Here is a 23026-nt window from a genome sequence, read left to right on the forward strand (position 1 = left end):
TTAGACCACACAATGCTGTTGATGAGTAACTATAAAAAAAGTAAATTATGTTTTCAAACTATTGATGACATTTTCTTTTGTTTACTTGCTCAGACTGTTGAGTCATCAAAGGAGATGTCACTACCAGATCCTGTGAAGGATGCTTAGAAACCGCTAGGCCAAGGCATTCTATGATTCAGTATGAATAAGGCTAATATCACCTCACTGAGTTGTTATGTGGGGACCAAACACATGCTTAGATGATTGTGCACAACATTTTTGCCACTTCCATCAAAAACAAACCTGAAAACAGTCAATGTTAGAGCCACAGAGAAATTAGGTTTTGTTTGTTTTATTTATTTATATTATTTATTTTCTTATAAGGCATTTAGTTACATTTTGTATTGCTTTACATGTTTATTTATTTTTATATCTAAATTAATTTTCCAGCTTCTTTTAATGACCTGCAGTTAATCAAGTTTAACAATTAAGAGTGTGCATGATCAAGGTCTGTAGCAGGTTAATGGAGCAGGAGGAGAAGGTACAGTTTTCTGACCATGAATATTTCTTATCGTAAAAAGTTTTCTATTAAAAAGATCTTGTTTTTATATCAGTTTTGCTTCTTTTCTTTATTGGAGTTACACAGAAATTTCACCTTCTGCAAGTGTGGTGATGGAAATTTTTCCTTGTTTTTTGTTTTTTAAGTTATGTTGCCACTACAGTTAACAAGGATAAGGAGCAAATGTCAGATGTGAAAAACCTTTGCTTTAATTAGACATTCATGATGGCACACAATTGGTACACATTGAACTGTCAAGCAGATCTGGCTGTGAAAATCATTTAAGAAGCGAAAACTATCTTTATCAATCTGAAAAACTGATTCTGAAGGAGTGGAATATCCAGCAGCTAGCAGGTGAGAGGCAGGGTACACCTAAACATGTCACCAGTTCATTGCAGGGCCAACACAAAGAGACAAACAACCATTCACACTGACTTCTAGGGAGTGATTAATAGTGATCAGTTAACCTAACATGCATGTCTTTGGAACCAGGACAAAAACCACACAAGGAGAACATGCAAACACACAAAAATGCCACTGTTCAAACCACCCCCAGCCAAGGCTCGAACCAGCAACCTCCTTGCTGCGAGGCTGCAGTGCTAACAACCACACCACCATGCAGCACATATTAATAATGTTTTGTTTTTTTTTAAGGATTTTTCAGGCTCTTGTGGCCTTTATTTTAACAGTAGCTGGACAGGAAAGATGGGTTGGGGAGCCCCAGGCAGTAAGGAGCCCCAGGCCGGCATTCAAACTTGGGCCAGCTACACTGAGGCTGTAGCCTCTTTAAATGGGGCGGCTACTCAACCAGTTGAGCTACACACCAACCCAATAACAGATTTCAATATAATAGTTGTAACAAGCTGACAATTGAATATAGAATAATGCACTGTAGATATCATTCATGCACTAAGCATCAGTGAGATCCCTTTGTAAGGACCCTGATCTGATGAAGATAATGGTGTGTTCACTGCCTCATATTAAGTCAGACATAAAAATATACTTGCCATCTTTGTCCAAATAGATTTCTCCAAGTGATATTTAATTATTTTAATTGTATATTTCTTTATACCTTAAATAGCTCAACAATACAGTAGCACCAACAATATTTATATTAACACATCATAGCTGGTGTACCGGCCGTGTATATTCACTTATTATGCAACGCAAACTCCAGCTACACAACAACTGTTACCAGCAGGAATAAATTATAACTTGTGTGAGTGGAGCAAATATAAATATCTGCTAAAAACAAACAACTGTGGACAGTTCTCTTACTTTTCTTACTTACTCCTAAAAAACACACTTTTTAGACCGTGCTGGACATTACTACATAGCCAGAACTCTTTTACTAGGGCACGTGTAAAAGAGTTCTGTACCCAGGTATAATCTCAGGAGTTAACCTTCAGTGAAGGATAAGATGATATAACAGTAACAAGAGCAAAGACAGTTATCTTAGACTAATATAAAAATTCAAATAATGAAGTTTATGGAAATAAAAGTTGCAGTTTGCTCTGAATACTCCATTTACAATAATTATGGATATTCTCTGAAGCTCCTCTCAGCCTTTTACAGCAGCGCATAACACCTGCACTGGCTGTTTCAACTGAGTTACATGCCATGTCTTTCCCAAGAAAGAAAAATCAGGCTACCAAAAAAGAAAAGAAAGGAGAGAATGAGAAAACGAGAAAAGCAGGTGCTTCCTGTTTTTATTTTAAGAAGAGAGGTGAGCAGCAGCACACCTGAACTATCACAGTCTGAGCTGAAATCAGCAGCACGTTAGGATTCATTTATAGACAACGCAGGTTAATTATTATTCAAAGTTTGTCAAAGTTATTACCCCTAATTATTTGACCCTGAGATGTGGAGAGAAAACAGTTCGACTTTGTATCATTATTTTATCCCTTTCCCAGAAATCAGTCAGGACATATTGAGTATCAGTGGAGTCTTTGGGATCTCAGGATTGTGAAGTTGCCACTGTCAAACACTTAAACTAGGGTTATACTGGATAAAAAACCACAAAAAACAACATAATGGGTGACCAAAACGCAGTACAATAAAGGTAAAAAATAAATAAATAAATAAAAAAACAAAAAGTATAAAAACAGTACAAATGAAGTAAAAGGATAAAGATGCAAATAAAGATAAAACAGAACAACAAAACAGAAACATAGAGGAATGTTTCAACGTTAAGGCCATAATGAATGATGAGTAAGACAGTCTGATTATTATGACCTTCTGTCGGCATACTGTCTGTATATGAGTCAGATTTAATGTCTTATAATAAAATATATTATCTTGTGAAAGGGTTGTTTTATAATAAAGCGAATAATGTAACAACAGTTACATCATTAGATAATAACTTAATCCAATGTATCAACTAGAAAAAAAAATTTTCAGGTAGTACCATCCACCAAAAAAGTGTTTAGCCTTCATGTTATAAAACACATTGTAGAAGAAGTTCACAGTCAGACAGCAGGTTCAATACAAGTTATCACCCAGTGGACATTTACTGGACAACAAATTTCAACATTTTTTTAGCATATTTGTTGGAACCGATTTCCAACAATCACTGATATTTTTCTGCTAAGACTGACTACTTCGCTTTAATTATGCTTGCTTTTCAGAGCAAACCTCCAAATTTATGAGAGAGATCAAAATACATTATCTGGCTGTATTTACCACAACAAGCTGATATTCAATTGGAATTTCTTCTTTTTTTTTAGTTGAATCTATATTAATTTATATGTTTGATTAGATTACTGTTCGCCATCTAGCATATTACTTCCTAAAGGCAGCTTTGGATAGATGTGACTTCTGTGGATTCCTCATAATTTAAGAAAAAGTTAATCTGCATATCATCCATGTAGCAATGGAAGTAATATTGTAATTAGGAAAGATACAGCCCAAGAGTGAGAAAAAAAATGGGTCCAAAAATTGATCCTTATGGAAATTTACTTGTGACCAGAGCTGTGAAGGGGGAGAATCCGCTATCTTAACAGAGAAAGTCCTGTCAGTTAAGTAAGAGGCACACCACTGAAGAATGGTATGCTGAATACCGACTTTATCTTTCAGATGATTTTAAAAAAAATGGTGGACAACTGTATCAAGAGCTAAAAAACAATGAAATATGTACATTTACCAAAAACAAGAGGAGATCAACGAAGACTTTGAGTAGGACAGAATCTGTGCTATGATTAGCTGTGAAGCCTGTACTGACTGCTGGAGAGTGATATGATCAGTCTTGGAGGAAAAAAGGTTTAAGAAATCCTCACAGTTATCAGCCATTGGCTCAAGACAGAGAGAGATAGCAGGTTTGAGAACAGTATTAAAACTTTGAAAAATGACTTCAGAACTGTATAGTTTCACACACTCAGGTCTTCCACATCAAAACATTTGATGACCAGTATGCTGATGAAAAGTGTGCTTTTCCTGGCTTTAACTTACACAAGGTGCGTGTGCAGCATGTTAAGGCTGCGCCTCGGCCTCCACTATTTGCAGCTGTTTTAGTCAGTGGTTTGGTTTCCATCAGGTGCGCCGCAGCACGTATCAGACACGTGCCAGAAGCGCATTGTCGCGGCACTCCACTAAATTTACATGCCGAGTCTATTTTTGATGCACCCAGAATGTGTCGATTTACGCAGTTCAGATAGGGGCAGACAGGAAATCAGACACGGGAGCAGGGTAAACGCTTCCAGTATTTTGCAAAATATAAACCTCATGCAGATTTGCGCTGCTGAACCATGAAAACATTATGTGTTTAACCGGTCAGGGGGTATCAGTGTTTTTCTTTTATTTGGTCATCATAGACAACGAGATGCATAGGTCCGTGGAGGCTCAACACGCACCTCTTCCAGACCTGAAGTGCACCCCTGCTACGCAGATGGTTACGCGGAAGTACCCCCTTGTGATTGGTCAGTTTAGGATTACACGTTTCCGAATATTGGATCTTCTCGCTGAATTTGTGTGGTAATTTTTTAAAACAACACCCAATGGATCAAGCTGATGAGAGGCTCATGAACACACTGTACCATGCTGGACGCCATTGTTGCTTTAAAACAGGAAATACGTACAGAACTGAAGGGAACCATCAAAAGAACTCTGACCTGTTGAGTTTACCGGCCGATACCACCCCTGCTGCCACCTTCAGATTATGAAAAGAAATTGCAACCCGACACAAAAAACAACATGTAACCCCTACGTTCAAGTGCGAGGACACACAGGTGCGCCGTAACCGATCTTATGCAGATGCCACATTACTTTCATGTTAGAGTAGAGTTTCCAAAATAAAAAAGGAAAAAGGATTTTCCAAACTAGAAGTCATTAAATGGCATCTGCTATTGAGACAATTCCCATAAAACTAAAAATGTGAACCTTGCAGTAGCATGACTCTAAGCTCAAAGGGTATTAGCACCACATTTCACAACGTTAATAAGACACTTGTTTAGATATTTAGTCTTAACGCAAATGACACATCAATAGTGATTTAAAGAATGATGCTGGAAGACTGGATGAAAAACAACAAATCAACTGTTAACGTACAACTTACAAGATTAGCTGCCATACTTTACTTTACTGCATTATTTTAAGCTTAAACAGTCAAAACAGCACTATCAAAAAGACCGTCACAGCTTGTAACAACCTGCTCCGAAGAGTAATTCTTTCTCCATCATTTAGTATCAAGCAAATGCTTCAGAGCTTTTGCCTGCAGTATGACATCTGTGCAGTTTACTTCTAATTGTCTGTGGCCTTTTTCCAAATTCATCACCATAAACGGGCAATTACTGTCAAGACCGAACTCTGAGACTTCCGCAACTATCGCTGGCCATATTGTTATGTCCATTCAAAACACAACAGCTTTATACCATCAGACATTCCTAATAGAGCATTCCTCTTGAACGATCAAAACACTACCTAATTTGCATGATGATTCATGCAATCTGTTTTTCGGTGTGCTGGTGAAGTGAAAACAACACTGCAGCAAATAATTACACAACACTTTACTCATTCACAATCTTGAATGCGGCATTACACTCCATTTCCATAATGTCAAATGTTGTGTTATCATAACTGCTGACACTTGCTCTGTATCATTAACGGATGGTAGCATATTTAACCCACATTGTGATAGAAAAAAAAAAAAAATCGCCACTCTGTCATTTAAAGTTCATATTTGAGTCAGGTCCTCTCTCCACAATGTCTGACTCCACAGCAGTGGAGCAATCTCAGTCAGGGCAGCACAATCTTTTCCTTTCCTGTAAACAGAAAAACTTATCTCAAGAAATACCTGACATCTTCTGTTTCATTTTCCATGAAACCGCTGCCTGCCAGATCCTCTTACAAATTTACTGCTGTCTAAATCTCGTTTTCCTCATCATGTAAAGGGTTTTCCTCTAATTAAATTTTTTGGGGAACTTTTCTACCATCAAGCCTGCCTATAGCTGTGTTTGCTAAGAACTATTATGAGGGCTCCATCAGTCTGAGCATAGGCTCAGATTGCTGCCCTCATCATAATTTGCTTTGGATAAAAGTAAGCACTTAATACCAGTAGTGTAAATATAATGTGAGTGGAAGTGGGTAATTATTTTTTTTCCTGTGTAATGGTGCCAGTCTGTAGTAGTCTGTAGTAGGTTGAAGGGGATTATGTGTTATGTGTTAAGTTATTTTATAACAGCGAAAGGGGACGCGTAGCAAAATGACCTTTTTCATTGTGTAGCTGTAATTAAAATGTAAAAATACAAATGTAAGATCAATATTTGTCACATGATTTATAATTTCACCATTTTTGTGGGTTGATTTGTGAAGCTTTGCAACCTTAAAGTGGTGCTTAAAGGTCCTGTATTATGCAATTTTTCAACAATTTCATATTGGTATCAGAGGTCTAAGAACATTGTTTTTAAAGTGTGGTACCCTAAATTCAGCCTTCGTTCTTAATTTCAGCCACTACAAAAGTGGCTCTAGTGAGCTCTACCGAGAACGGACTGTGTCCGTGTCTGAACCTTTAAATGTTCATGAGTGGTGCCTGTGAACGCCCCTCTCTGGGAGAGGATCCGGCTTTTTCTGGTGCCGTCTCAGTAATTTTAGAGGGCAGGTTCAGCTAGCCAGGGGGCAGGTAAATGACAGTATCCACTACCGGGGGCAGTGGTTATTTTGCTTTGTGAGGTCACAAAGAGAAAGATCTCAGATTCACCTATTTTAGTACACATTCGCTAAAAAGTAAAGCAAACAAATGAGAGAGGTGACACAATTTTCTTATTTTTGGGCCTCATACACAGACTATGAGGATACATATGACTATTAGAAAACCTATAGAAAGTGAATTTTGCATAATATAGGACCTTTAAAAAGTGCTGAAACTTTTACAATGTTCGTATTTCTAAATTATCCCAAAAAAAAAAAAAAAAAAATCATATAAAATAAAAAAGTAAACAGACTTTAAGTGACACAATATAGTTGATCCATTTATTTACTAAACTACAGTGAATTAGGATTTAACTTAATAAAAGTGTTATTTTAATCAGGCGACTTCCTTCAGTGGGATGATATTCATTATTAAAAAAGCATCTCAAAATCTGACAACTTTTTTATTCGAAAGTGAATCATTGTAATGTCACAAAGTATAAATCTGATGGTTATGCACATAATGGCTTATGCATATGAAAATGTCAAGTTTTGACCTAGTAACAGTAAATAAAGGAGTTAAGCCTATCAAATTATTAACTGCCTACTGATCATTATGTTTCAAAGCAATTTACATAAATCTCTTCATTTATGACCTTGGGATATTTTTCTATTATTTACTTATCAAAACACACACAAAATGGTAACCCTATTATTCTAATCCTACTAAATTAATCTCATCAATGTAATTCCTTAAAAGTATTTTACAGCCAGTCTATCTAACTTCTAAGTGAGGTGTACTTTTTTGCAGTTCTTGTCTGAAATAATATAGGCTATTTTATTTCAGTGAGGATGTGGAATGGACTGGAGCCACCTTTTATGTATTTATTTTTATTTATTTTAAATGATGTGGTATCATCTCAGGCTGAGCAGAATGAAATCTAGAGAACCATGAATTTATGCATCTGTCCTACCATGAGTCATCACTGCTAGCTGAATAGGTGGTGTGCTTTTTCATGTTAAATATTATGGCTCATAGTTCAATGGCACCGGATGTAAATATATGACTTTTTACTTGAAACCTTTTGGATAGAGCTTAAGGAACTGGAATGTGAACTACTGCAAATTATTAAATGCTGCTTTTAAATGAAACATACATGATGGAATAAGTGTTCTTATAGTTTCTGATGTGGAAATGAGGAGACACATTACTGTATATGTTACATTTGAAGCTTGTTAAGAGATGCAACAATCAAACAATCGACACAATCTCCTGATAAAATGTGAAGAACCTCAAGAATGTTTTCACCGTATTTTCCAGTGATTTAATGTGTTTCAGGCACTTTTTCTTTTAATTTCTGACTGTATATGAAGCTACCTGCTTTCATCTTCCTGTTCCTCCACAAATGGACAGGCTTTAAAAATCCTAATATTTACCACTACATTCATTTAACATTTTCATAGTATGTAGTGATAACAAAACTCTTCACATCAAAGCAGAGACTTCACTTTTTAGGTAAAACATAGCTCATTCTCTTGCTGCCCACAGTGCTAGTTGAGGCAGTGCAGACGATTGGTACGATTCCATTTTATATCAGGTTGCTTTTTTTTCATATAGGCTAATACGTTCATAATTTCATATATCTTTTTAGATTATTTTATAATCGCCTCAGAAATGCTAAGCTGTTTACAGATAATAATATTTCCCTGAGGAGTCACCCCAGGAAAAAGCATTCTTTTAATAATTCAATAAAAAAAAAATGGTAATTTTGATTTGAACTGACATTCAGACAAGCTTTATTGATAAAGACAAGTTAATTATTTTCAAGTCAGTGTTTATATTCACTACCACAGGAATCCACAATAGTCTGGGTATTATACTGTTAAATTCCACAAACCAAATAGCGAAGACTTGGATCCAAAGTTGGACCAAAATACAATTACATTTTAATAAAGTTTGATTCAAATAATCTTCATTTAGAAACTCGCACTCTCCCATAAACAGCTAATTGTCATAGTGCCACTTCTGGGATCATATGAACACAGTAAATACAATCTATGAGGGAAGTGATGTGTGAAAGAAAAATTAAAAAAAATTCTCAACAGTAAGACTGACATGGAAAATACATAAAAACAAGCTCCTGTGGTCGTTGGCTAGTGTTTTACATGATGATCCACCACCCTATCCTCTTGGTATTTTTCTCTTAGCTCTGATTGTTACCCTTGAAAATAAACTGCTAATGAAGAATAAATAAACAGAAATGCAAATTGTAGGAAATAGGCCTGAAGTAATCCATAAAGACAGCTACGAGAAATTTCATACTGTAACCTTGAATTATTAATGCACCCCCGACCATTACATAGTCTTAGCAGTTTTCTTAGGGGTTTGTTGACAAGACTGTTGATTGGTTTGTGCTGCTTAACTATTTAGGGGGTGTTGATGTTAACACAACATGCCTTCTTATCTTTTGTTGTTTTGTTTTTTTAATAGCCACAAGTCTGATTCTGGTCTCTTTTGCTATACATGTTAAAGCCACTAAAAGTGAAAGAAATAAAGTATATGAATTCTAGAATAACAATAAAGTAGATATTTTACTTATTTTACTTATCCTTGTTGTTTACCACTCTGTTCAGCTGTTGCTGTTGTTAAAGCACTTTGTAAATAAATTGATAGAGAGGTGACATTCCACGCTTCTGCAGCTGAGGACCAGGCTGCCAGGGTCCCCTTCTTTGGCTGCCGCCCAGCTCACACTGCATTTGACAGATACGGCCCTTCCAGCAGGTGGCGAGTACACAGGAAGTGGGGCCAATGTCACCCTTTTGGGCTGAGCCTGACCAGGCCCCATGGGCAAAGGCTCGGCCACCAGGCACATGCCTCTGTTCCCCACCTCAAGGCCTGGTTCCAGAAGGGGGCCCCAGTGACCCACATCCGGGCAAGGGAGACCTGGATCCATTGATTTGACTAATCATAGGGTTCTGTTAAACCACGTGACCCTAGCAGGAGCATAATGCCCCAGGACATGCAAACTCCCCCATCACGTTAAGGTGACTGCTCAGGAGGAGAATTTACACACCCACACACACACTCGCTACGCTGTTACGAGTCAGGCTGGTGAGACGTGGTCACGTGGGGCTGAGCCTGAATTCTGGTTGGCTGCTGTGAAAGAGTCGTCAGTCTCAGGGCAGAAGTAGCTGACAGGCTGGGCCTTTTCAACAGTATATGTGTATATATATATATATATATATATATATATATATATTACTCTTCTCATTAAACATTAAAAAGTTAAAAGTACTGTAACATGTAGACTTTTAATCAGGGAACAGCTGGAGATGTTCGTTAAAGTACTTAAAATGGCACTTTAACTTTAGGTCTAGTCAATTTTGGCAAGGAATATTTTCTATTTCTTTTTATACTGTTTGGAATTGAAATGCAATTAAATGCATTTTCCCAGACCTTACTAGAGCTTAGGTTTACAATATTAATGTCTATGTCGATTATTTGATTCAGTCGCCCACTAGAATCCATTTAAATTAAAAAGTGTTGCTTTTCGGTGCAAATATTGTTATGCGATTAAAATGTGATTTATCAAGATTAATTTATTACAAAGCCCCTATGTCACATTGGACTCAATAAATATCAGTAACCCAGGGAAACGTAAAGAAGTTTTATTGAACAATGTGAATATTATTAGGCGTGAGGTCCGGTCAATCCTGGTCTGCTTATCTGAGGGGGCACGAGAACAGGCGTTAGGAGGCAGGAAGTCTGAGTTTACGAAGAGGATAGTCAGCTTTCACGTACCGGTTAACGTTGTGCGTCAGGTGGTGAGTGAGAACCGGGCACAGGACCGGAGGAACCTGGAGGGATCCTGCTGGAGTGGGGTTGATAACTGCTGAATAGAGAAGAGGTCAGTGATGATGTCACTGGTGGAGATCAGGGATTGCGAGTGGTGGAAGGCAGCGGCGGGCGCTTCCGTGTTTTCTCCGTTGGGGTCAGAAAAGCCAAGTCTGTGATCCAGAATCCAAATCCAAAGAGCAATCCAGAGGTCAGTAATCCAGGAAATCCAATCAAACAGCGGACAGGAGGAGACAGGCTTGACCCGAGACACATGGAAAGTGGGGTGCACCTGCAGGGATCCAGGGAGACGAAGGCGCACAGCCGCCGGGTTGACCCCTTTGGTGATGGGAAAGGGCCCCATGAACCATGGAGCCAACTTCCGACACCCCAAAACGCAGCGGGAGGTCCCTGGTGGCTAACCAAACCCGTTGACCAACCTGGTAGGAAGGGGCCACCACCTATTAGCGCTGGGATGCTTGCAGAAGTGCGTCACGGGCGCGGCGCCAGACCCAGTGACAGCGGCGGACTGCCGCGTGTGCAGATGGAACACTGACCTCTGCTGAACAATGGAGGTTGGAAACCATTAACCACCTGGAATGGGGAGAGCTCCGTGGCCGAGGAGGGCAAGGAATTGTGAGCATATTCCACCCAGGGCAGATTTCTGGCCCAAGCTGAGGGGTTGTCGGAACAAAGACACCGGAGCATCTGGTTGGCTTTTTCTGATTGGCCGTCAGAATGGGGATGGAATACGGAAGACAAACTGACCTGGATCCCCAGTAGACGGCAGAATTCGGCCCAAAACTTGGAGGTGAATTGTGGACCTCGATCGGAAACTACATCCAGTGGAATGCAGTGCAGCCGTTTCCTTGGCTGTGGGCAGCTTAGGAAGCGCTACAAAATGAGCCATCTTGGAGAACCTGTTGATTACAGTCATGGTGACCGTCTTGCCATCAGAGGGAGGAAGACCCCTTACTAAGTCCATAGCGATGTGGGACCAGGGAAGATGAGGGATGGGCAAGGGGTGACAAATGAGACCTTGTTTTTAAGGTCTAGGTTTTATGAAATATTGAAATATACTAAATATAACTAATTATTACAACTAAAGTGATCATCTAATGTAAATGTATTGATCTATCTAATGGATTTCATTGTGCCCTACGCCAGTCCCCCCCACCCCAACACCCTTCTCCCCAGTTCGACCACTGGTGCCACCATGGCTACAAAATTTAGTAGGGGAAACACTGTGTAAACACTATAATAATTACAAGATGAGCAGGGCAATTCATATGAAATTGTTGCTGTGATTGCTGTCAAGTGATACCAATTCCAGAGGCAATAATATGAAGAATTTAATTGACATGTTTCTTTGGCATATTTTACATGTTTCTACTGATATTTTAAAATTTTTTATTTTTTTTTTCAAATTCAAACAATATCCTTCTGCTTCACAATTATCATCACAGGAATCTGCAGACATGGTGGCATATTACACAAATTCCTGCACAAAGAAATTTTCTAGAGGGAAACATTTCTCGATTATCCACTAAAATCTGATCATAAGACCAAGACTTACAAACGCATAGCATTCATTCAAACACTCTTTTACTCGTGTTTAGAACCAAGTTTGCAAATAAATGTACATACTATGTCTTTCTTATTACTTCTAGCTGTGTGAGCATATGCCAAGTTTATTTGTGTAAAATAGAGCTTCTCTTCTTTCAAATTACAATATACAGGATGGAAATGAGCTCTCTGCTGGGTAGAATGAGACCTAGAACAATATAAAAGGTTATTGAGAAAGCAGCTTAAGAATGTCGCTGTTAGAAATAATAACCTTTATTTGTGCTCTCTCTTTCAGTTTCACAAGCAAATCAAAAGCAGGGTAGCATGGTCTGAAAAGGTTGCTTAATAAAGTTCTGGAGCTTTGCCAATTTAATGCCTGCTGCAGTTTTTTTTTAAATAATGTTTATCCATCTCTTTTTTATTCACCAAAAAAAATAAAAAAATTAAAGGACAAATGTGCAGCCATTTCTGGTGAACAATGGTCCGTTTTTGTACTTGATTTTAGTTATAACAAAACTCATCTAGGGATTCGTGTAGCTGTGATATTTTTCATTCTGCACTACAACCCTGAATCAGTATTCACATCACTTTCGTTAGACAAAAGGCTCCTTCATTGATTGTCCTGTTGGTCTGAGATTACACAGTGGGTTCGATAGATTTTCAGCAGCCCTGGGGTCATGGCTCTCAATCAGAGCTGTTCTACAATTACAGTCAAGTCATTATGGTACAGCGTTTTGTTTCCCAGCCTGAATGATAACATGGAAGTCAGCCTTTTGCACTTTCCATGTGATGGGAAAATGCTGGTATAGAAAGTGAGTTCAGACTCACAATTCTTTCCTCACTAAAATTAAATAAAGTGATTTTGCACATGCTGTGCTGCTTATGTGTGATATGTTGAATCTGAACTAATAGACACATTATCTACTGTGTTATCTACTGCTAATGCTAATGAAAGTTAATGTGGTAAATGAAAGAAATAATCATATATATATATATATATATATATATATATACAGATTGATATATCATATTAAATCTAATGTCAGCTGTATTTATTTATCAATTTTACATATTACAGAAGGGTAATAAATCATTATAAGCACCTGTTTTTTCCTGCCTTTCTCTGAGTTTGATTTATTGTATATACTATCTGTGCCTTTCACATAGCCTTTTAAAATGCTCATACAGATTACACTTTGTTTATATTGAATATGAATGCTGTGGTTGAACTCTACTGTGTAAATCATTACTATGACAGTAAGTGTGTTTTATTGCCACTTCTATAAATCCTGTTCACAAAGCCTTCTGCATAATTGTTTTCCTTAGTCCTCAATGATCCTCATTCCTCATAGCAACCTTGCTGGCACTCACTGAGAGTGATGATGTCTGCTTTGGTCTTTTTGATGCATTGTCCCAGGTTGGTTCAGAGGTGCGATATCCAGTATTCACAGGTGTTTTGGGAAATCACTTGAATTATAATTCAGTTCCATGGTCCTGTGGTAATTTGCTGTGTGTTCTATTGCCAGTGTCAGGCTTGAAGGATCACCTCAGACATCTGCACCTTTAGGTCTGCAGCACATTTATATATATTTGGTAGATTTTATTAAAAAAGACAGCCAGGACACAAACATATTTGTGACAAGTCAGATTTGTATTGTGGATCTGATACTACAATGTAATATATAGTATTGTAGTATATAGTGATTTCACTACAGCATTGTTTCTGACTTTGTTACTGAAGTAGACCATCATCACCACTTCCCTATATCACTATATTGATCTGGATACCCATCAGCCATTGTCTAATGGCTATGCCTATTATTGATGGCTAATATTTCTGGGCTTACAGTTTAACCAGTGGGTATCTGGATAACTGATATATAACTAAGACTTTGTATAATTGTAATTTTTAAAAGCTAATGATGAGTTAAATTAGCATCAGGTGATCATCTGTTTTTTTTTTGTTAAATTCCAAGTTAATTTATTTTAATTTATGGTTATGGTTATACATAAATCATACCTATGAAAATTCTTGTACAGACCATGTCTGTTTAACTGTTACACACAACACTGTTACAATTTGTAAATGTTTCAGTAATTCCAGTAAAAGTAATATCTGTTCAAAATGTATTTGCTCCAAAATACGCAATCAATATTTTCTTTTTAGTATGCAAAGAAAGGTTACATCTTGGCACAAAAACTCTACTACCAGCTGGCTTTGCAGCTGTGTATTTTTGTAATGATGCAGTAACACCATAACCTGATGTTTGTATTAGTAGCCTTAGAATGAAACCTGCAGATATCATTCGGTAATGAGCTGACACACATGAACATCAGTAATTTCTATTTTTTTAATTATCTAAATGAGGTAATATGCAAAATCAAATAAACATTCATTGTCAGCATGAAGCATGAATATCTAATGATTGCAGTCTACAGATGACCTCTTCTAACAGATGTAAATGAGTGCCATATAAGACGCAAAGAATTAGTTTATGGTATATCAGAAAGTCTTAATGTGTGTTATTTCCCCAAGTAGCTGTATATTTTTAAACTACAAGCTGCTTTTTATAATAGAAATTCTGGGATAAGAATTTTTGTTAATATCAGCCAGCTCTACTTTTATCTGTTAAAACTATCTAAATTTAACCTGAGTTGTCATTTCATGGTATTTTGATAACTAATTCTGAATTTCTAAACTATAACAAAATCCCTTAGTTTCAAGAAAATAATGCTGGAAGTCTTATATAAATCCAAACAGGATTTAATAAAGATTAATAGCTGAGTCCAACACACACCACTGTGAAAGCAATATATAATGCATCATAATTGACATATCGGGCTTAAACAATATGATCAAATGTGAACAGAGAGTCGTGGTTCATTCCTTTATAATGCCATTGAGGACAGACCTTTAAAACCACAGCCAAGGCCTGTAACTGTTGGCCTGATTTGAATGCATCTCTGAGGATCCGTCAGTCGCCAGTCTGAGTGCTGGCAGGTGGTCTGGGGGCATGACCAATATGCAGGCAGGCATACAGACAGAGAGACTCTGCAGGGGCTCCATGGGATTTCTAATCTGAGGCCAAGGAAGGGTCCTCGAGTCTTGTAGCTCTCAGTTCACTGTGTCAGCATCTGTTTTAAAGCCACTACAAAACCATAAACCACATTCACCTCCAGGCAAGCGGCGAGTTCCCTCAGTCCAACACCACTGAGCAAGTAAACAACAGAACTGTACCTTTAACATGAGCAAGAAAATAGCAAAGAAAAACTCAAATCAAACAAAGCAATGACCTGAAGTTATGCCCAGCAATGTCTGGCCCAGCAATGCTAGAAGCATTAAATTTCTAGAGGAAAATGACTTCCAGGACTGATCTTCTTTTTTTTTTTTTTTTTTACTGATGATAGCATCTCTGTCCTTAGAGAGAACACATACATCAACATCCAGAGTCTTGTAATAAACTTGCTTCAATTTCCTTTACACAATGCATTCTAGTGAGAGTGCAGCTGAAGTGGAGATGTCCCTTGCCTCTTGATGTTATTGAACAGACTAATAGCTCCATTAATGATCTTGGTACACCATGAGTGTACTTTCATTAGCTGTTTCCTACTTTGGCCTATCTTCTTATGGTTCTGTGAATGAACATACACCAAGGAATTTTAAGCTCCCAGCCAGAACCGATGGTGTACAAATTAATTATCACAGAGTGAGAGGAATGAGAGTGTGTCTATCTCCTCTGAACAATGTCAGCATCCTTGTCACATATTTTTGCTAACAGTCAGTGTTGTCCAATAAGTCTACAGTGAAGGAAATACCTGAAAGGGTCTAGAGGAAAATTTAATATTATAACTCCAGGACAACTGAGAAACATAACCCCGGTAGTCAAATAATTCAGACAGATTGAAGTGAACCCTCCGCCTGGTCCTGTGATAGTTGCCATACTTAGATTTTGGGTGCGTGGGCTGATAATTGGCCCATTTATCTCTATTTGGCCTAACTTTATACCAATTTGATGGCTTTTATCAGTTCAACATACAGATTTTCTTTTTTAATTATAGCACCTGGACTTAGACAAATGCACCTGACTAATTCTGGCACATGCAGTTTGCATTGTATGTGAGCTGAGTTATTTAATTTTGTCTGCCAGACTGCAGCCATTTCAACATGAGAATTCCTGAGACTCACTTGGTGTCAGCTACTGGGATAAGAGTGCTGATTGGCTGTCTAATCTTCTTTTGTTAAATGTTTTTTCAAAATTTCTTTCACTACACAATATTACACAATAAATCATGCCATATTCTTTTTCAGCTTTATTTGCTGTTAAGCCTTACAAAAGGGTTCAAATATAAGCATCATTGAAGATATGCAAAAAAAAGAAAAAAGAAAAAAATCAGAATAATACAGGAGAAGTGTTGGGGCTGTGCCCGGAAAAGCCCCCATCACAGTGTAACTCCTATCCATGGCTCAGGGGGTTGAATCCATGTCTTGAGCAAGCCATACAATATTCAATGTTTTTTCAGTGGTTTTACCCCTGGCCCAAGTTGCTCCCAATGGGAGAATGGCTGCATGGTTGTTCTGCCACCGCTGGTGTGCATGTGCATGTTAAATATTGAGAAACACATAAATAGGTGGCACATCTTTTCAATTAAAAATTTGAATGACAGCTTATCACCTACATGGCCTTAAAATAGGACTGTGTCTTGGCAGGAATCAGAAGCTGAGTACCACAACTTTGTTCTGTAACCTTGTAGTGTAGCATTAAGCAAGAATCACCATCTGCTGTGTGCAGAGTGTCAGCCAAACTACTGCTCCTGATCCCTGTTCAACTTTTCTCCAGCATTATTTTTAAATGCACACAGCATATTTCTTAATCTTGGCTCAGTGTTTCATGTAAAAAATGAGTGCGTAAAGCCCTCTGTCCTTGCTTCTAACAACCATTAAGTGCCATTATTACATTTAATTTTCCACACATTATCTGGATGAACAATGGACTCCATGACCACAGGTGTGACATTATTACTCACCCTGATACCCAGCTCCACATTTTCTCCTCCGTAAACCTCCATGCCTTCATCTAGCAGACCAATCTCCTCAAAGTACAGCCTATCCACCACAAAGCAGCCAATTAGGGCTGGACTCCTGGAGAATTTAAGATGATGAACATCAGTTTTGTTTTTCAGTTGCTATAGTGACACTGAGGACAAGGAAAGAAATGGAACCATGAACAGCATATATAATTTGTTCATAGGCACTGCATGAATTACCAATTCAGCTAGGCTGACATTTGATTATATAATGTCAAATATGAATCATGCAACATTATTTGATTCAGCCAAATAAGTCAGATTTGCTGTTACTTACTGGATTGGAGCACTTTTGTTCCCCTTATGCCACCAGTACTTGGGGGGGTTGAGGTAGCGACACCACAGTTCCCAGTCAAAGCCTTGGGCAGACAGCGGGTACTCTTCAATCTCAAATGTGTCATACTTGATGTTATCAAACGATGGGGATATTATTCGGGTTCTGTCTTCTTTAATTCTCTGCAGAATAGGTTCGGCCCTATGAAACATCGAGAGAAAAAGTAATTTCATTGTGTGTATTTGGTGTGACAAGCTTTCTCTATTACCTTTGTTACCTCTGTGATTGCTTGTCAAGCTTGTGTTTGTCATGCAAAGGAAAATTCAGAACAGATTCAATTCTACCTCTTTATTTGACAAAGCATTATTGTTTGATAATTGATAGGATTATATTTTTATTAAAAGTAAGGTGATATAAAGTCTTTACTCATTTGCAAAGGCTAAATAAAAAAGTGTAGAAGACTCATCTTTACCTCGATAGATGGCTATGTGACTAAGCTCACTCCACTAAATGCGTGGAAAAAATGAAAAAATGGCACAAAAAGAATGTGGAAATAGCCCACACCAGAGATCTGCTTAAAACAAATGCAGTTATTACACAGTAAATCTGACACTAAACAACAACAGATTGTGGAAGATACAGATGTGTGCTGCTTGTGTAGATGATGTGCTAAATCTGCAAACTAGCAAAGCACATATGCAGGAGTTTAAGCTTGGAAGTCCAGGAGAAACCATAAGAACATCTACACCAACAAGATAATACATTTCAAGATCTGTTAAAAGTGGAAATTTCTATAAACTTTTTGTGTAACTGTTGTGAACAATGTGTGGAAGGATAAAAGTAAATTTGAGTTTGCTTGGTGTGATTTTATACGTGGATATTGCAGGACTAATAAATAAATATTAAAATTTACATGTATCTAGGTCAGTTGTTCCCAACCTGTGGTTGATCGCAGCAGGTACACAATGACTCCACACCGGTTGTCAAAATTAAATCATGCATTGGAGAAATTGCTGTCGTTTTAATGAAATGTTTTCCCACTGCTAAACTGCTGGAGTTTTTTTTGTCTGGCTAGTTTAGCACCCAGACTCTTATCACAGATAAGATATTAATACATGCAGAATGGGGTTTACCATTGTCTATCTAAAACAAAATAAGGTCTTGCCTGAAAAAAACATCTTCTTGATTCAGCATACTTTGTTCAAAATCCTGCGTATGTTGCTCAGAATAATTGGGGCCTTTGAAGATCTATAAGTTCTACATGTGCACCAGTGCAACTTCATACCTTTACAAAGGCTTGCTTTTGAACTGCGTGGAACAGCAAATTGAATTGCCCCTTTCATCCTAACCCTGACGAAAAATTAAATTAAATAACCTTTGGTCCAGAGAAGACAGCAACCAATCAGGATCAGTTTTTTTCCTTTATATGTTAATATTTTAACTTACATTTGTTGAAAAATTGTCCACACAGTCTTTCACAGAATGCTGAAATTGCTCCATCTTTACCTTGTAAAAATCTCAGCATACTGACTTGCTGACAAAAAAGTGTTAAGATTTATTTACAAATTTGATTTAGTTCTATGCGTTTAACTAAGTTATAAATCTATTTATTTTGTTCATTTTATAAAAATTCCCAAATTTATTTAAATCAAAGCTGTACGACAGTCCACTGTATTACTCTGTTTTACAGTGTGTTGTTTGCTTAACGTTATTCACCATACACCATAACACAGGCACTAAAAACAGACTAAACTCTGCAAGGTTTGTTTAAATTTATCAAAACAAATTTGTTTTAATTTGTTTTAAATTAAATCAGTTTTCCACAAACCCACACAAATGAAATGACTGAAAGAAAACAGAACTCTTGAGTTGGTTTTAGATCTCACCTCACACTATATGTGAGTGACTCACCAGCCGGCATTAAACTCAACGTGGGCATCAAACAGGGCAACAACTGGGGCAGTGGCAGCCCTCCATCCGCTCACTCTGGACCGGATCAAACCCTCCTGCTTGGCATGCCGCACCATCTTAATGAACCCTGGACGCTGGTTGTTGGTTTCTGACACAAAATCCTGCAGCTTCTCTTTTAGCTCATCTAGAATGAATCACACAGACACACATGCATTTTATGTCAGTATCTGAAGAGTTTTTGGGAAATCTCATTTGCGATTGGTGAGTAAAGTCAACTTCCACCCGCAATACGTCATCAAGTCTTCCTCCAGTGGGCAGAATATCAATGGTCAGAGGCCAAAGGCACTCATGCTTCAGTGCTTTGATCAGTGAACCAAATAGGCAGAAGCAGCCAGCACAGTATCGCAATATTGAAGGCTGAGTCTGCAATCCTTTTCAAAACATGAGGTATGTTTGGCTTCAAAGTTTACCTCCATTATTACCTGAGTTATGTACTCTATGATGAGTCATATCCCAAAGGACATGAGTTAGTGCTACTTAAATGTGTAGTGGTAGCAGAATTTCTGCTTATTTTCTGAAAAATATAATGGCTTGTATTAAAGATACCTTCTAGGTTTCATTCAGAAAATGTCAAGAATAATTCTTGACATAAAAAAGGACAAAGCTTTAAAGTCTGCTGTAAAACATCTGCATCCAATAAGCCACCCTCATATCACAATGTTCCCCTGTACTAGCAATCGAATAAAGCTGGAATAGAATAAAAAAAAGAAAACCTTTATCAGCTCAGTGTTTTATCATTTCTTATATATTTATAAATCACCTACGGCTATCTTCTCAGTATTCCACTTTAAACAGTCGTGCATTTTGAGTTTAAAGAGGATAGGAAGCAGCTGCGAACAGACGAAGAAAAAAAATGTCACGATGTCCTGCTGTGTCTGGCTTATGTAGAAACAGCATGAGACATTTTATAAGGTCACAAAAAGTTTGAAAAAACAACCACAGTGGAGAAAGTTTTGTAGGAGAAGCAGATATAATAACTGATAAAGTTTATGAAAACACTTTAAATTCAGCTTTTTTTAAGTAGCAAAGTCCAACTTTCTTCAACTGTACAAAAGTAAAGCAGCCTCTTATCTTGAAGATTTCAAGTCCACAGACTGAGTGCAGAGATTTCACTCCGTCCTACACAAAACGTAGCAGAACCACATAAATGTCTTGTTGGCACTTATTAGAAAATATATCACTCAATTTGTCTGCAATGCTGAAACAGCAAAAGCTGGCATATGCATGAAGATCATGTCTAATTAGCTGCAGTCCACTTGAGGACTGGAAAAGCAGTACTTCTCGTCCAGATGAGGCGTTTCAGTGTTTTCATTTTATTTTTATTCATTCTAATTAACAGGCATATTAAAGCAAAACCATTGACATTAAATACATTGTGTATTACATGTCTATATGTAAACATAATCCAAGTGATAGCTTGTATTTAATAAAAAGGGAAACTGAAATCTTAGCTTTTTAAGGAAGGAATGGACACAGGGTGTTAAAGATTTTAAAGCAATAGGCCTAAAAATTAAAAATAAGGTTATAGTTAAAATCATAGTAACATGAGAAATGAGTCAGTTTTACACTCTGGCTGGCAGTTTTTACTATTGATGCTAAATGCATGCTTTTTCTTAAAGCTTTTGCTTCAGGTTCTCTAGCTAATTAGCATGCACCCTGTCTGGGGACATTTTATCAGCTGAAGATATTCTATTGTGTAGCCACATCATGCTAAAGTCTTGAAATTAGTAATTATTGTGTAGTTAAAGGTTAATGATAAAGCGTCAACTCTTCACAGTAAATAATGCAAAATGACATGAAACAATGAAAGATGTAAAGCAAATCTATGCAACATGATTTAGCACACTGATACACTACTTCATGAGATTAGGTTGTTCAAACCATCTTTTAATAATGACACCTCTTGAATGCAAAAAAATGGAGGATATAATTATATCTTTATCTAAATTTAAATCAAACTGGAATAATTTAAATCTGTCCTTGCTGCACCCATGCACATATCCCTTTGGTATACATGCAGAAAAAAATATTCCACTTTGCAGATTATTCTACTCATGTTGTCTATGAATGGTGCTACAGTTCGGTGGAGATTATTTGCTATCAAGGAACTTTTAGAGCCAGTCAAAAGGTTAACAAGGATTTTAGGTAATTTGGTTTGTTTATATGACATTTTGAAAAGTCCATTCCTTCTGTCACAGTGGCTGTCTTATGTTTGCTGGGACCCTGTGTTCCATCCTTCAGGATTATGTTTTCATAAGCCCACTGAAAACATTTCCTGTATTTAATGGACTAAAATTGGGGGCCAGATTTTGGCAAAACACTGTCTTGCTAATGAGCAGAAGTGTGCATGTTAAGGGTGTCCATGCAGCCCAAGGATGTATTTTGTACAGTACAAGAATCTGAATGGAGGGGGTGCAGCCAAGTCAGAATCCTAGTAAGGGCCTGTTTCCCTCTTTTTCTTGTTCCATCTCTTTCCTTTAGCACCAGATTGGACAATTCTGACCAACCTTTTAGATACAACTTACAAATGCTAAGGAAATAACAGTGGAAACCTGCAACCCCTGTGTAACATGCCTTCATGTCCCCCCAGGGGGGGTGACAGCTTACACACACCCAAATTGTCATAAGACAAAATGAGTTGGTTCGTGTGAATGAAAACATCTGTGAGGAATAACTTTACATTAAGGATATAAAATTGTTTGATCATGTCAATTTGTCAAAACATTTTCTTGGAAAAGTAAAGAGTCAGCAGGGGAAATATATGCATAAATATTTAATGGATACCTGTCAGAGATGCAGAGCCTTGAGACACCAAGGTCTGCTGCTACTTCCCACCAAGGACTTGACAAATCTGCAGCAGAATAATTCTGAACATTTTTGGATGTGTACAGCATGCAACATGAATCTCTGTGGTGCGCTACATGTCGTGCACATTCAAAGGGATCAGATTCTAGTTTTGTTTTCTTTTAAGCTTCCAGACTCCATGCAATCATTCGACATCTCAGGCTAAAATTTGCTCTTGAATGAGCAGTGGGGTTTTTGTACTAAATCAAGTTTTGGGACTTTTAGTACGAAAGATTAGCATCATAATTCATTTACTCTCAACGCATAATTCTGGCTGAACAAAAGCTGTTTTGACTCACATAAGCTGCTGCAGCAAATCTTATAACTATTAATCAATCAGTAATTAAGACATTTTATTGTGTGTGAATTGAAAATAAGAATGATGCAGTGTAATGCCTTGGAAAAAATCCACAATAAAGGACAGTTCATTACACCAGAAACGACTGATGGCCAGCACTCAGGACTGATATCCTGCACAAGCTCTGCTGGAAAGATATGGGCTTTGGAATGGAGTTGAACTAGAACAACAAGTCAACAAGTAGTCATGAAGAAAACCTAGTAATATTAGATTGTAAATCTAACAGGGTATATCTTCTCAGAAGATACTGAGAAAAGCTAATGGTGAGTGGAAACATGAGCCCATCATCTATCTCAGCTCTGCCTAGTCCTCAGTCAGATATGATACAGTAACAGCAAAAATGTTGTGCAACTATCTGAACGTACAGCACAAAAAAAAGAAAGTAAAAAACCTATTTATAATGCCTAACATTATTTATACATAATTAAACGATCT

General features: G+C 37.5%; 1 protein-coding gene across 2 annotated transcripts in view; it reads right to left on the bottom strand.

The window, feature by feature from the left end:
* galnt18b (UDP-N-acetyl-alpha-D-galactosamine:polypeptide N-acetylgalactosaminyltransferase 18b) overlaps window positions 1-23026 on the bottom strand; it is a 92073-nt gene that overhangs the window by 20079 nt on the left and 48968 nt on the right. For both annotated transcript variants that reach the window (XM_041994274.1, XM_041994266.1), the window contains exons 4-6: window positions 19330-19513; window positions 17422-17619; window positions 17085-17199 (exon numbers count right to left, since the gene is read on the bottom strand). In XM_041994274.1, the coding sequence (XP_041850208.1) occupies window positions 17085-17199; window positions 17422-17619; window positions 19330-19513 (497 nt within the window). The remainder of the gene's footprint in view (window positions 1-17084; window positions 17200-17421; window positions 17620-19329; window positions 19514-23026) is intronic.

This window comes from Melanotaenia boesemani, chromosome 1 (assembly GCF_017639745.1).
Source record: "Melanotaenia boesemani isolate fMelBoe1 chromosome 1, fMelBoe1.pri, whole genome shotgun sequence".
Classification (NCBI taxonomy): domain Eukaryota; kingdom Metazoa; phylum Chordata; class Actinopteri; order Atheriniformes; family Melanotaeniidae; genus Melanotaenia; species Melanotaenia boesemani.